Source organism: Ictalurus punctatus, chromosome 24 (assembly GCF_001660625.3).
Source record: "Ictalurus punctatus breed USDA103 chromosome 24, Coco_2.0, whole genome shotgun sequence".
Taxonomy (NCBI): Eukaryota; Metazoa; Chordata; class Actinopteri; order Siluriformes; family Ictaluridae; genus Ictalurus; species Ictalurus punctatus.
Window position 1 is genome coordinate 14,554,182 of NC_030439.2, and position 14,645 is coordinate 14,568,826.

The window sequence follows — 14,645 nt, forward strand, 5'->3', positions numbered from 1 at the left end:
TAATTTCTCATTGTCAAAAGCATCTTTTTCACCTTTAATTCTTTACCTTATAAAATCCACATCTCTGACCTCTGGTCATTAAAATTCTAGACAGAATTTAAGCTCAACTCTGAGTTTTTCAGGGGAAATTCTCCAATGGTTCATGCTTTGAAAATTAAAACATGCTTAAACACAACTGAAATGTGTAACCTGAACAAGAGGAATCTTGAATGTGTATATACAGGCAGGTCAATAAATTCAACCATGACATTGAGATATTATATACGGGTTTTTATTTAAGTCATCAGGGAAATGCAGACAGAAATGGATCGTGAAAGCGTGCAACACTGCTTCCTGTTTTCATATACAGCGCTGAGGCCTGAAATATCATAGCTTTAAGTCTTCCTATGCTCAGAGCACATTTCATTTCAGCTCACACCTCTTAAACGTATCCCAGGGAAAGACCATTTAATTTGCCGCTGACCTTATAAAAAGCATCTCTGTAAATGATCTGATTTCCAGGACATACCTTTGGCTTCAAAGAGACAGGGAGAAAACAATGGATCGTTTTACACTAGACTCTAAATCTGTTACAGTTACATGGTGTTATAATACTGCATTAGCTTATTAAAGTAATAATGGTGCTTATAGCAAAAAATATATTTTTTAAAATGAACAATTTAGAGCCCAAAAACCAGTCATAGATCACAATAGCTTAAATGACTGAGTACAGAGAGGCTTTAAGTAGTGGTTAAATATAAAAAGATTGAAAAGTCATGACCTTGAGCTATTATGGCTAGATCAAACTTACAGAAAACGTTTAGCTTTGCTTATTAAAGATCGAAAGAAAAACGAGAGACATATAAACAATGATACATGACGTATACATGAGACATGACGTATGAAATCACAATACCCAAGACTTCATTCAGAAGTGATATTAGCAATAGTGAGTGAATATGGGGCTGCTTCTCCATCAATACTCTAATGTAGCTTTACCTGAGTAAATGGTGGCGTTCAGGTTCCGGTCTCAATCGAGGACTATTGCATATGGCTAAGAAAATCTCAGCGCTTCCTTCCAGCATTTGTACAAGCACCACAAATTTAGTGTACCCAGTCATCACACCCAAACACCTGTCCTGCAGGTTTCTCACACACTCCTTGCTCCTGTTTGCATGAGGCTTCTATTGTCAAACTGTTACACTTGAGAATAGTGAGAAGATGGAGGGGGAAAAAAAGGCTTTAGCATGAGGTGGAAGGTTACCATTCTGCACCATAATTGTCTTTTCCTTTTAAAAGATGCATTAAGACTTCTTGGAATGCACAATACAGTGTATAGAGATAAATATTGCCATTACTACAAGCGTGATTACTGTAGATACATACAATTGCCTCTCTAGCACTAGAGGCAATTTGGTGTCTTGCCGTACACACACATCCTCCCCCGAGATCTCGAAGGAGGACAGTAAGCGGCACAATTTCAAGCCTCTAAAATATTACACAGACTGCTCCCTTTGCTCACTCCTCATCAGCAGCCTCCCTTTTTGTTTCATCCATCTTCTGATCCATGTGTTGAGTAGCAGGGCTTGGAAGAGGCACTACTTCCACTGCAGGCAGTGTGGCTCCATCTGGCTCAGTCACTTTTCTCTGAGCAAGCTCTTCCTGAGCACAGTAAAAAATAAATAAATAAATAAATAAATAAATCACTCATCATTCACTTTTTTATAGGTGACCAAAAATGGACTTCATTTGTTAGACTCTTTTATTTATTTTTTTTCATAAATCCATCTGTATTTCCTGCTGGCACAGTGATAGTTACACACACACACACACACACACAGAGACACACACAAAGTTCCAAAATTTATGCCATCATTTTCACATTTCATGACCCCTCCTAGCAGAAATATGATTTTCCTGACTTCCTGGTCTACTACAAAACTATTAAAGTCATCCTTTCTTTGCTTCTGTAGTGCTGCGTGTTGTGTGTACTAGGGGTGTTACACTCTCTGCATGTGCACTGAAAAAAATGATTTGAAAGTTCTGTAAATATGACAAAAAGTAGTGTGAATTTTTGTATGAGAATTACTCAAATGCTTTAACTTTTCTACTAAATTAATTCATGTAACTATGCGGCTAAAACCCAATGTGTACATCATACATTACTGTGCAAAAGTCTTAGGCACCCTTTTGTTTAAATACAAATTTTGTTATGACATTTAATGACTTCTACATTATTAAGTCAGCGCAAAAACATTTTAGATTTCCAAATATTTTTTCCAACAACAAATTAAATGTTACAGAAAAATGTTTGCATATCAGTAAAGAAAGCAATATATTACATAATACACCACTTTTCAGCCAAAAAAAAACAATAACGAAGGTTGTCAGGTTTTAGTGACGGAAGCAAGTGCGACAGTCAAAGGCTCCAGAAGAACTGAGGTAGATTCTCCAAGACGCTCGTTATAACTTACTAGCCAATTCCCTTCATAAAACTGAACTGGACAGGTATACTAATGATGTTTTATTGGAATTTTAGTTTAGCATGGAGAAAATAAGTAAAGTTTACTAGAAATAAAGGAACAATATATGGTTGATTTATTGTTTAATATTTACCAGTGTTTATCAGTAGATTAACTTGAAATTACATAAAGTTTACTATATATATATATATATAAAATTTTCAGTGTGTATCTGTTTAATGGTTCAAATATTCGTATCGGTATCTATATTCAGATATTAAACCTGCAGTGGGCGTGGCTTAAACTGGAAGGGTTTTTCCTTTTCCTTGTTGTTTTATTAAATACTGTATGAACCCTACTATATATATCCCTGGAAACACCATGCAATCATTTTGAATAACGTATTAAGATAAGGACACATCCCTTGTATTTATCTTGTTCATTCATTCAGTTTCAGTAAATGATTTATTCTGTTCAGGGTTGCTGTGGTTTAAATTACAAATGTGTTTATAATTTGGGAAAGAGAACCAGTTCATTAGGCAATAAGACATTAAAAAGCATTCTTACATTGTTTCTACCTACCTGGGCACCTCTTCATTCTCTGTTCCAATCATGTCCATGGGTTTGTCAATTCTGCTGTATTTTTCTGTCAGAGTCATTATGGATAAAATAAGGCACTGAGAGAGAATTAGATAATATCCCACCTGATCCGGAAATCGCTGATTCACAACCTGATCTCCAAACTCCTGGTTCTCAACCTCTTCACCATTAGAGTGACAGCTGGGGCTTGGCACTTCTATGCCATGGCTCTCAAGAATAGCAGCCTCTGAGAACGCATAGGGTGGTTGTGGTAGAGTGAGGAAAAGAGAAAGAAAATCACCAATATAGGTACTTCCAATATAGATACTTTCATAAATAACTATGTTCCATAACCGTGACTTCCATCTATTTGGTATTATGTAAGGAATAAAACACAACGGGGTGTTGTGTTGTGTTGTTACAGGAAAATAATCAATGACAGAGTGGTATGATGCGGTTTGTCCTGAAGCAGAGTTTGTGGTACCTCCCGTGGTTCGTGGTTAACTCTTTTCCTCGCAAAGTGTTTTATTACCACAGTAATTATCCAATGCAAACAAATTTTACTTCTTCTAAAATGACATCATACTTTTTATCCGTTTATAGTTACGTTATGGAACATCAGTGAAACAGGGTAGTTCCTACTATCACTTATGTTATAGCAGCTATAAACCACTGTTCGCACACCAAAATCTTTTCTCTCTCTCTTGAAGTTAATAAGACATAAATGCAGCTTGCCATGTTACTAAGAAATTGCAAGCTGCACAGTCTTCCATCATGAAGACTTTTCCGTATTTCCGTGTCACAACGTTCTGACACTGGAGAATCCTTCAAAAAACACAAAATAAATGTCTCCTCACATTAATCTGCCATACTGATGACTACATACATTTTTTTATCCATTTTAGTGGGCTAGCCACCACAAGTCATTTGGTATAATAATTAAATAGATAATTATCAAAAGATTGTCCTTCTGATTGTGATCAATTGCAGGCCATCTCACCTATGTTGGCACGTCTCTTCATCTCCTTCCTGCGATTGGCGAACCAGTTGTACACTTTCAGAGCAGTGACTCTCTCAAACTCAGAAAGTTTGCACCCTGGAACAGAATTTCACACACAGAGGAATGTGATTATTCCATTTTCATTTGTACGATCCAGTCTAATTGAATCTGCAGTGTACTACCACCATGAGGCAGTAATATTGAATGGGAGAATGTTGCTGATCTGCAGACGAAACAGTTAAAGAGTTCTCACCTGGTTTTTGGATGACAGAGTTGCAGGTGTTGGCAATCTCCTCACGTTTGGCTTCATCAGGATACTGATTCTCTATAAAGAAACTGAACGGAGACAACAAACAAATTAGGGCCAGTTTACTATTACGACCAATGGCAGGTCATCTTGAAGAAATTTGTGACACTAGACATCCAAAGGTAACATTTGAATTTGATTAATATTCATAAATCAAATTAAATCCTTTATTTATTTATTTTTAAATGATTATTAAAGCATGTATCTTCTTCACAGGCCATTTTTAACAACTATCTTCTTTCACTGAACTCTACCCACAGCAAAGCCTGACAGTTAGTGCACTTGTATGCATAACCCTCTAGTAGTGTTAAATGAGCCAGATCATGACTGTGCCAAGACACATTACATCAAGTCATCATCACAACACGCATTTAGCCAAGGCTAAAACATGAGCTCAGCTAAAATGTCTCATTTACCAACAAACATCACCGCTAAAGCCGAGCAAAACATCCAACCATTTTCTATACCGCTTATCCTACAGGGTTGTGGGGAACTTGGAGCCTATCCCAGGGAGCATGGGGCACAAGGCGGGGTACACCCTGGACGGGGTGCCAATCCATCCCATGCAAAACAGTTTTGTGCAGTTGCAATTTCGCCAATTCAAATAGTTTTCCACAAAAAAAAGCACAAAAAAACTCAGATTTTTAAAAAGCCACATCAAAATCGAGCATTTTTGGCCACAACAATCACATGCTGTATGAAATCCTGTATGGACAGATCTTCCATGAAAATAAAACTATAATGGTGTTGCATAGTCATCAGCGTGTGTTTTGTGCCCTCTAGTGGGTCTTTGGTGAAATGATATTGAGCTGTGTGTGTTTACCGGTCCTTTAAATTGCTTGTTTCTATGTGATAAATGCGTGTTGATTTTCCTGTGAAAGATTGCTTAATTTGGGAAAATCATGGTATGATTAAAATGCATCATGCCTACATGCATATTTTTGTAAAACAATGTTTACTTAATAAGGCTAGCTTAATGTTGATATTTGTTTGTCAAATAATGACTGAATTAACGTGTTATTCATTTCATTCTGAAGACAGAGTTGTAAGCACTGATGTTCTAAATGAACAATCACACTCAAAGTATAACCCCTCCAGTTACAGACAAGCATTTGGGCAGGTGATTTGTAAGGATTTAAGGCTACCACAGACTGTTGGAAGTGTTAACATTTTATAAAGAAAGAAAAAAGCATGTCCAAATCTGTGCACTTGAAACTGGCGTAGTTTAATCTGGAGCCTCTTTGTAAATGACTCACCTCTCCATGATCGACTGACACTCTTTCCTCCAGGTGAAACGGCTGCCCCTCCTCAGTCTGAAAGGCCCGCCAACAGCCGCCCTGTCACCGGGGCAACCGGCAACCCTCCAGTCAGGTTCCTCTTTGACCAGTGAGCGCATGGACAGAGTAGCACCTTTAGAGACATAACACAGACATGAGTCATGAAACTAAAATAGCACTTCCTTCTCAGTAATGTCAGACAGCCATTACACATGGATGATGCGTTTTATAGTATGATAACTCTTTTTATGAAAAATGTGAAAGGAGTGCTGTCTGGGTCATGCAGTGCCTATTGTCCGGCTGTAACTACAGCAGCTGGGTTACCTGGCTGGGCCTGCTGTGCAGAGTACCAAGGGAGCAGGTGCATCAGTAGTTCTCTCTGTCTACTCCAGGGGGTGTCAGTCCTGCTCCTGGGGCCCTGAGCATGCTGGTTTTCAGTCCATCTGAACCCTTTAAGCCATTCGGGCAATCAGAAAGCTGGATGTTAACTAAAGTCGCTTCCAAAAACCAACAACGTCTCATTCATGGACGAATACAACCGTATCACTCTGTTCAAACCTGTAGAGAAAACTGCTGTTCTACCAGTTTTATTAGGAGTTGCATTAAGATCTATGAAGATTAGTCTATAATGCAGGGGATTAAGTGTGCAGAGACATGCTCAATACTGCAGCACTGCAGAGGATTACAAAGCGACATGCTCAGAGTTCTGTTAGTAAAGTTAGGTGGCGTATGGACAAGACGAAAACCAGCAAGTTCCAGGCCCAGGATCAGGACTAAGAGGTACAATGCACAGTCAAGTTTCTGGGGTTCTACAGGAAGTTAAGGAGAACTAAAAGTCCTGGAGGGTTTCATCCAAACTCTGCATTACTTTGTCAGCCTTTAACTTGTGTCACATTAACTGTATTAATGTGAGTAGATGACTGTTCTGGCTGGGTGACAGGCTTTTAAGTTCATTTCCCAAACAGTATGCACATCTATAGGCTTTGCCAAACCCAACATTAATGCGATAATATAAACGATGGCAAATGAAATCAGCTGGTTTCATTTCCATAATTGAAAAGACTTTTTTATAGATTCATAAGGCCTGTTTTAGAAACCATACTGAATTACAAGCCCTCGAGGACCGTGTGGAAAGGAAGTGTAAAAGAAAGTGGATGGTAAGTGGATGAACACAAAATCAAAGGCAACGACTGTTTCCTACAGAAATACTTTCATCCCATGCTAGAAACTACATGTAACCAAGACTTAGAAGCTGTACTCACCTGGACTGTTCCGCTCCAGCAGATACCAGCGGTAAAAAGCCCTGCGTTTGGAGTCGCTCATCTCCAAGCCCTGCTGCAGCAGCCACTGGGAGATGTAGCTTTGACTGATACCTACAAAAACATGTGTAAATAAAGGAACACAGCCCTAATAGACTTGTAAAGACAGTCTCCCTACCACATGGAGCATAAATATCCCAAGGTCAAGTATGATTTCACAAGACTAGGCAGGCAACTGCACAGCATTTTTCACACGTGGTATGGCAGTGGTATGGCATTTGAGACACTCTCGCTATTTAAGGAAAATCCCTGACAGGATGGTAGGATTTAATCTACTGAATCATACGGTTACCTTGCTAATAGCAATTATACCCATGGTATAATCTAATAGGCTGGAGATGAAATATCCAGGCTATTTTTAAGCCCACTACTTACCAACAAAAAATAATTCCTCTTTGAGCTAAACCATTACTAGAAGCCATTATAGGATATTACACTAGAATTGTTGAAGAAATTATAATGTCCTTCATAGCTGTTCCTTTTTGGGTTAAATCACATAGCTCAACAGTTTAAGATGCATACTTCCATCTGCCAACAAAAAAAAGGGTAGTATAATCCATTAGCTCAGCTGCATACCTCACTGGGTGCAATCTATACTATATGGCCCTGTACTGACCAGCCTTTTCAAATGTTCATCCAAGTTGTTCTTGTAGCAAATACTTAACACTGAGAAGCGCAGACACTGATTAAAGAAACACACAAAATGTTAATAAAATTTGCAAAGTGACCTTGGGTGTTTATAATAAAAACTACATAAACTGAACACTTGAATAAAGATAAAAACAAGCTTGGATTTAAACAGACATACAAATGAGGCTGGAGCCTAGTGGGAGAATGTCCTCCGTGAGCTTCTGGTTCAGTGAGCAAACTTCCTTTCCATGCAAATCAACAGTGAAGTATTTTCTTTAAAATGATATTGAAGATATTGGCTCTTATTCATCAAATTTGGATATGGTCGAATCTGATTGTAAAAAAAAAAAGCGTACACAAACTCTACAGTCAGTTTCCTTAATCACTAATTTCATCTTTAGGTGTATCTGTACGATTATAAGTGTGTATAAATTAACTGCTTATCTACAACACACCAGATTTTGGATCTATTCATTTCTTTCAGTATTTTGTTGAAATAAGGATTTGTTTATTTGATCAGGATTGATACTTGGCTCAGCTATATTTATAAATTAAGATTTAAGCTTTAAATGTTTCATCTTTGAAGCTGTGTTCTGCTGAATCAGACCTAACGAGTACTAACATGAATTTAAAAAATGTAGCAATAAATAAAGTTCACATAACTACCTGCAGGTGAAGATGGAAAACGGTTCAGTTTGCTAACTGACTTTTTAACAGCTTTATGAAAAACACAGAACACATCCATAACAGTCTTTATTCACCTAAATAATACCATTCATTTCAATAAAAACAAAATACTGCAGAAAGTTCCCTCTGTTGAAACGCTATTAACAAATGAATTTATTTATTTTTTAATTTCAGCTTCACTGTAATGAATTTTTGCCTGCTTGATTTACTTCTTTCCTCAGGACTTGGATAACTGTATTCTGCTGAACGCTTTCCTTTGGCTTACTGCTGCAACAGCTGCATTAATGATGAAGTGCTTCAAGTAAATTAGATCTACATGAAGTTTAGATTTATAGAAACTGGGGCATGTTATATGCATGACGTAAATAAAAAACGGGCAGAAGCTTGAAGCTGAATTATCTTTCGCGATCATTTTGATGTTTTATGACGGTTTCATTAATCTGACAAAGGTTTTTGTTCATACGTTATTCCAGGAGCTCAAACCGGCAGGCAATTCTACTCGTCTTTGATGAATAACAGCCATCGTATGGAGTTGGGCTGAGTACCTGTAACTTGGCCGACAATAGCCTGAGAGATCCTCCTGTTATTGAGGAAAGCCTTGATCTCCTCCTTTACCAGGTTACTGTCCCTCCTAAAACCCATACACATGCATCACATGGATGTAAATGTGGGTTAATATTCTGTACTATTAACATGGAATAACTAAACATGCTACATGCTGACAAGCAGAACAGTCATAATGGACCAGTGTAATAACACATTAATATGTTCAGCTAAATTATGAAGTATTTGTAACACAAATTAGATAATAAATCAGAATCTAAGACAACGAGTGTAATAAAACATGACAGGGCATGCTATTATAGGAAAATAATTAACAACAGGGTGGCGTGACGTGGTACGTAGTTAACGAAGTACGACTTTTCCTGAAGTGTTCTATTCCTCTTATACCGCAGCAATTTACCAGTGATTACAATCTTTATTTATTAAAGAATGTGTCCAACTTTTCATCCTTTTATAGTTACATTTTAATGCCGTGAAATGCCTGTGAAACAAGTTAATTTCGGTTATCACATGTTATAGCTGCTCACTTATTACTCTGGTAGTAAATAAGCTTGTTACTGAGAAAATGCAAAGCACCCAAAAGCACAAATTCCAGTTTCCTAAAGACTTTCCTATGGCAGAAAACTTACTGACTGTTTCAAAGTGCTGGCACTGGATGTTAAATGTTAAAATAAATGTCTCCTTACAGAAAGCTTCAACATATCAATGATTACACATTTTTATTCATTCAATAGCACCTCGTTTAATCTGTTTACCAGGCTAAGATTGTAGAACAATAGATTATAACAGATTATATAATGTACGCAATATATTATAGAAACGATACCATATTATATATAACGATACCATAAAATATCGTGTTGATATTTCTGTAAAGCTGCTTTGAGACAATGTCTATTGTAAAAAGCGCTATACAAATAAAATTGAATTGAATTGAATATTAAATCTAGCACATTAATATAAACCTGTGACTTGGTTACAGCTTGCAGATCTGCAATTATAGAAAAATTTATGAAACTCTTTTGACCAATCGGAATCAATAATTCAACAGTGCAGTGGTATAAGAGAAAATAATGACATTTTAGAAAATAGTTCAAGTCCATCCAGGATAGTGTGAATTTTTCACGTCATATTAAATGCAAAAATAATGATTCCTAATTAGTTTTTTAAGTGTCTTGCCAACGTTTTAAGTGTTTTAGTGGTTGCTCCAATTTATACATTGCTACAGTTTGTGCACTGCGATTACTAGTCCAATCACTAAAATAGTACAAACAAAAAGTACTATTGTGGTAAAAAAGGAAATAGAGATGAACATTGTTTACATTCTCACCATCAACAGTTAATACGGTCTTCATCTTACATACCAAAGGAAACAGCACCACTCGAAAACATTTTAAGAGCTCGAAAACTTCTTATTAAAGCCAGCTGTCTCCCTCCCACTCCACCTGCCCCACTTTAGAAAAGCCTACAACTCCCTGAAAATTACAAGGCCGCTCAAGGGACATTCCCTGCCATCGTCTGGGGTTATATTAATTCCTGCTAGTCTTCAGGGGGAAAGAAACGACAACAAGGTAATACCAGCAAAACAAGCTGATGTGAATAAAGCTTATACCTCATGTACTCCTCCACCTTCTCTTCCAGATCCCAATCCTCTTCTGCCAGGTCATAAGCGAATGACCTCTGAACTCCAGGTGGGTACAGGGGTGGAGACGAGGCATCATAACTGTTGCTGGGGGACAGTGCAGCATCTAGAACTGGAGTCTGTGTGGTAGCTGAGGTGAGAGAGGAAGATGAGGAAGATGAGGAAGAAGGTGCAGCCGGAGCTGCAGAGGTAGGAGCCCTGGGCGGGGCGGAGTGATTGTCACAGAAAGGCGAGCGGTGCTCTGGATCCAGTCTCTCTAGAGACTCCAGGGCCTGGAGGATCTGAGGTTTGGTCAAGCCGGACAGCCTGAGGCGCTGAAGCAGGTCAATCTGCTCGATCGTGTAGCGTGGCTCCACATCACAGCACTCCATCCTGGCATCTGTGAGGAGAGCGGAGTTAATCCTTCTGCAGCTGTAATTGAATTTACGAGCAGAACAAAAGGACTATACATAGCTCGTAGAAAGATAAGATATCTGCATTCCTCAGAAATGCGCTTTTTTGTGTGCTCTTGTACCCAGTTCACCACATAATTTCTAAAAACCTGTGCACACCACTGCAACTACTGACTTTTTCCTATATTGGGCTACGTCTATGTCTACATAACAATAGCTCTGGTGAGACATTCTCTCATTTAAGATTAGGTGCAGGGGCATCTCCTATAAATAAGCTAAGCTCCTTTGGGTTTTAACATTTTAAAATAAAACACGTCAATATCAGATTGTACACATCAGATTATTTGCCGTTAACAAATACAATAAAAAGGCGGAATATTCTGGATTTTTCTGGAACCAAGCGCAACAGCAAGGAATGGTATAAAGAAGCAAGGCTAGGGATGATTTCTTTCTAGCTCAGACTGCAGATTTATGAAGCCCATCAGTGACAATATTATCAGATAGGTTACATGCCACCTAGATTTCATCTTCATTTCTGCTTATATATATATATATATATATATATATATATATATATATATATATATATATATATATATATATATATATATATATATAAAATATCTTTCTTCTCGGTGTAATGAATGATAACAAGGCAGATTTTTTCCCCCTGAAATGTGTTTGGAGGAGAAACAAAAACTCGACAGGCTAAGCATACATTGTTCAATCAATGTATAAATTAGAAAAAAGAAAAAGAAAAAAAACAGATGACAGAGCCATAAATGTAGTGTTCTGGGGTTACAAATAGTCTGTTTATAATCTTTAGTATTCAGAGGAAACACGGCATGAAGCCAACAGAGCGATATAGACATGAGAAAATCAGAAATCGTGAATACACCTGCCCTTAATTCAGTGTGTGAATATGTGTGTGTATAATAATTTGTTCCACATCATTCGTATTTTGGGATCAATAAAGCTTTGTGAAATAATGCACTGCTCAACCCTAATAGTTGAATTGTCAAGCTGCTGATAGTAAATCTCTAATATCCCTCACCACTAGCTGTTACTGTTTTGCATAGGTTTGAAGCTAATTTGCGTAGATTTTGTTTATAGATGGAACTTAACAACTGCCCTGAGGCGTATTAATGGAAGCATAGAGATCAGGCTGGGAATAAAATGCAGGAACATTCATTTACATCAGTGGTACTCTAAGTGGAGTCTATGTTTTGTTTTGTTTTTTGCAGGAAAGTCACCACTTCACAGCTACTATACTTATTGATGTATCTTAATAATTAGTAATGTAATGATCTTATAATTATGAGCATGTTTGACTGTCACTGGAATTGAACGGATTTAATTCAAACCCCAATGTCTTAAAAACAAGTCAGCCTATAAACAAGCTCGACTTGTGTAGTGATGTAGTCTGTTGGCAGACGTTTCAGGAATTAAAAACGCTCTATATGATTAATAAACTGCCAGAATATTATTGTAAATGTTTCAATAATAAGCCTAATATTTACACACTATATGGCCAAAAGTATGTGGAAGCCTGATCATGACCCCTTACTGTATGTGCGTCTCCCCCAAACTTTTGTCACAATATTAGAGGCATTCAGTAGGATTGCCAGGAACGTCTGTGGACATTCGCTGGAACTAAGAGGCCCAAACCTGTTCCAGCATGACAATATCCCTGTGCACAACGCGAGCTCTATGTCACTCTAAGACATGGTTAATCATGGTTAATGGAGAAGATCTCAATTGGCCTGTACAGAGCCTTGACCTCAACCCCACTGAACATCTTTGGGATGAACTGGAACACTGACTGCATACAAGGCTTTCTAGTCTAACATCACTGCCCAACCTTAGTAAATGTTCTCGTGGCTGAATGGACAAATCCCCACTGGCACGCTCCAAAATCCTTCCCAGAAGAGTAGAGGTTTATTATAACAGCAAAGCTATTCATGCCTTTTTTTAACAGGGTGTTCAACAAGCACAGCACATATGGGTGTCATGGCCAGGTAAATGGTCTGCACTTATATAGCGCTTTTATCCAAAGCCCATTCACACACACACTCACACACCAATGGTAGCAGAACTGCCATGCAAGGCACTAACTTGCCATCGCGAACAACTTGGAGTTCAGGGAAGGACACTTCAGCATGTGAAGTTATGTGGGCCGGGAACTGAATCGCCAACCTTACAATTGGTGGACAACCCGCTCTACCACCTGAGCCACAGCCGCCCAGGTGTCCACATACTTTTGGCCTTATAGTGTGGCTAGCTTACTCTCATAAAAAAAAAAAAAAAAGAATCTACACCGAGGGTGTGTGTGTGTGTGTGTGTGTGTGTGTGTGTGTGTGTGTGTGTGTGTGTGGCTGGCGGGGGGGGGGTTAATGTTTGTGAAGCTCTAATTTACACTATAGCTGCGGTCAAAGCCGCCATGTTGCGCAATAGCTGGTTAATGGAGTGGATGCAACTGAAACGCAAAGTGCGGTTTTTACCTGAGAGTTGCGGGGACACGCGGCCCGTGGGGAGCGGCTCAGCGCGCGGAGCCACAGCGCGGAGACTCCACTGGCGCATGATCCACTCAGCACCTGGGCTCGGGGGCAACGCCTGCAAACATCACCGCACTCTGTCAGGCTGCACAACACAACTCTACGCTATGAGAAGTGACGCACGGTGCAACCCAGATAAGAATAGTCATTGCGTGTGTTTACGCGGCTCGTGCGTGTGCGTGTCCGTGCGCTGCTGCGGTTCTAAGCGGATGTTTAGCTTTAGCAAGAACACGGCTAAGCGTTTACTCCGAGCTGAAATGTTTTCCTCTTGGTGCCCGTTTGATCTGTTCTAGTGCGGGGAAATCACGCAAAATCACGGCAGCAGAGCTGACAAGGCTGGTAGGGTTAATATTGCAAACTAGTGCCGAAGCCTAGAGAAATTCTCCGCGACGGGTTTCCGACATACTTTTTTTTTTTTTTTTTAAGGATTGCGGACGCACGCGAAATGGCAGCAAAGCTCTGATGAATAGCTGAAGAAGTGCCATAACTGCTGTAAGCGTTAGCAATGCGAGCTAACGCCGTGCACACTCACCTCGCCGTGCTGCCGCTGCTCGTCGCCTCGTCAGCCGGACTGATTAAGTCGGCTCTCCCCCGGGTTTCAGCTCGGCCCAGCTGCACTTGGCTAATGAAGGTGATCCGGGAAGGGTCACATTGTCCCGGGATGCTGCAGTGGTGTGTGGCTCGGTGCACGAGCCGTCTCAGCGTGTACTGACCTCTCACCCGCAGCGAACTTCATACAGGAAGTGCTTGCGATTCCTCCAGGAGGACAGAGGAACTTTCGTTACTGTATTAATCCGAATTCAAAAAACAAAACTATTAACATGAAACGTATTCACACCACACATAGGCTATGTTTGTAGCTTTTTTTATTATTATTATTTAGACTTAATTATTATTATTATTATTATTATTATTATTATTATTATTATTATTATTATTATTATTATTTTAAATAAGGAAAATATCTATATTCTGAGTTTTTAAAATGTACTCTTTTTCTTGTCAGGGAGGTGGGGCCAAGGGTACATCTTTTGTACATTTTAGTATGTATCTTTCACATGGGAACGTCACTATAGTGTACATTAAAAAATAATAATTTAATATACACTATTGGTCAAAAGTTTAGACACACTCATTCTTTATTTTTATTTTTGTTTTTTTCCCCTCCACATTTTATAATAATAATAATAATAATAATAATAATAATAATAATAATAATAATAACTAATAAAGTCATCAAAACTCTGGAGTA

General features: G+C 38.7%; 1 protein-coding gene across 3 annotated transcripts; it reads right to left on the reverse strand.

The window, feature by feature from the left end:
• Positions 1 to 255: 255 nt before the first annotated feature.
• On the reverse strand, positions 256 to 14,142 carry zgc:91944 (HNF-1_N and homeodomain domain-containing protein). 3 transcript variants are annotated; one of them, XM_017454728.3, is made up of 11 exons: positions 13,926 to 14,142; positions 13,340 to 13,451; positions 10,417 to 10,825; positions 8,786 to 8,871; positions 6,867 to 6,977; positions 5,929 to 6,054; positions 5,584 to 5,737; positions 4,274 to 4,356; positions 4,021 to 4,116; positions 3,146 to 3,267; positions 256 to 1,641 (listed from the first exon to the last, which is right to left on the reverse strand). In XM_017454728.3, the coding sequence occupies exons 2-11, from the start codon at positions 13,416 to 13,418 to the stop codon at positions 1,498 to 1,500; spliced, it is 1,410 nt and encodes a 469-aa protein (XP_017310217.1). In that variant the 5' UTR covers positions 13,419 to 13,451; positions 13,926 to 14,142; the 3' UTR covers positions 256 to 1,497. The 3 variants fall into 3 exon arrangements, with proteins under 3 accessions (XP_017310217.1, XP_017310218.1, XP_017310219.1); XM_017454729.3 differs by lacking the exon at positions 13,340 to 13,451; XM_017454730.3 differs by lacking the exon at positions 5,929 to 6,054.
• Positions 14,143 to 14,645: the final 503 nt, after the last annotated feature.

Coding starts and splice junctions, on each gene's coding strand:
- zgc:91944 (XM_017454728.3), bottom strand. CDS start 13,418: ATGCGCCAGTGGAGTCTCCGCGCTGTGGCTCCGCGCGCTGAGCCGCTC. Junction 4,357..5,583: donor TGTCAGTCGATCATGGAGAG/GTGAGTCATTTA, acceptor GTCTCCGTTCAG/TTTCTTTATAGAGAATCAGT. Junction 1,642..3,145: donor ATCAGCGATTTCCGGATCAG/GTGGGATATTAT, acceptor TACTGTGCTCAG/GAAGAGCTTGCTCAGAGAAA.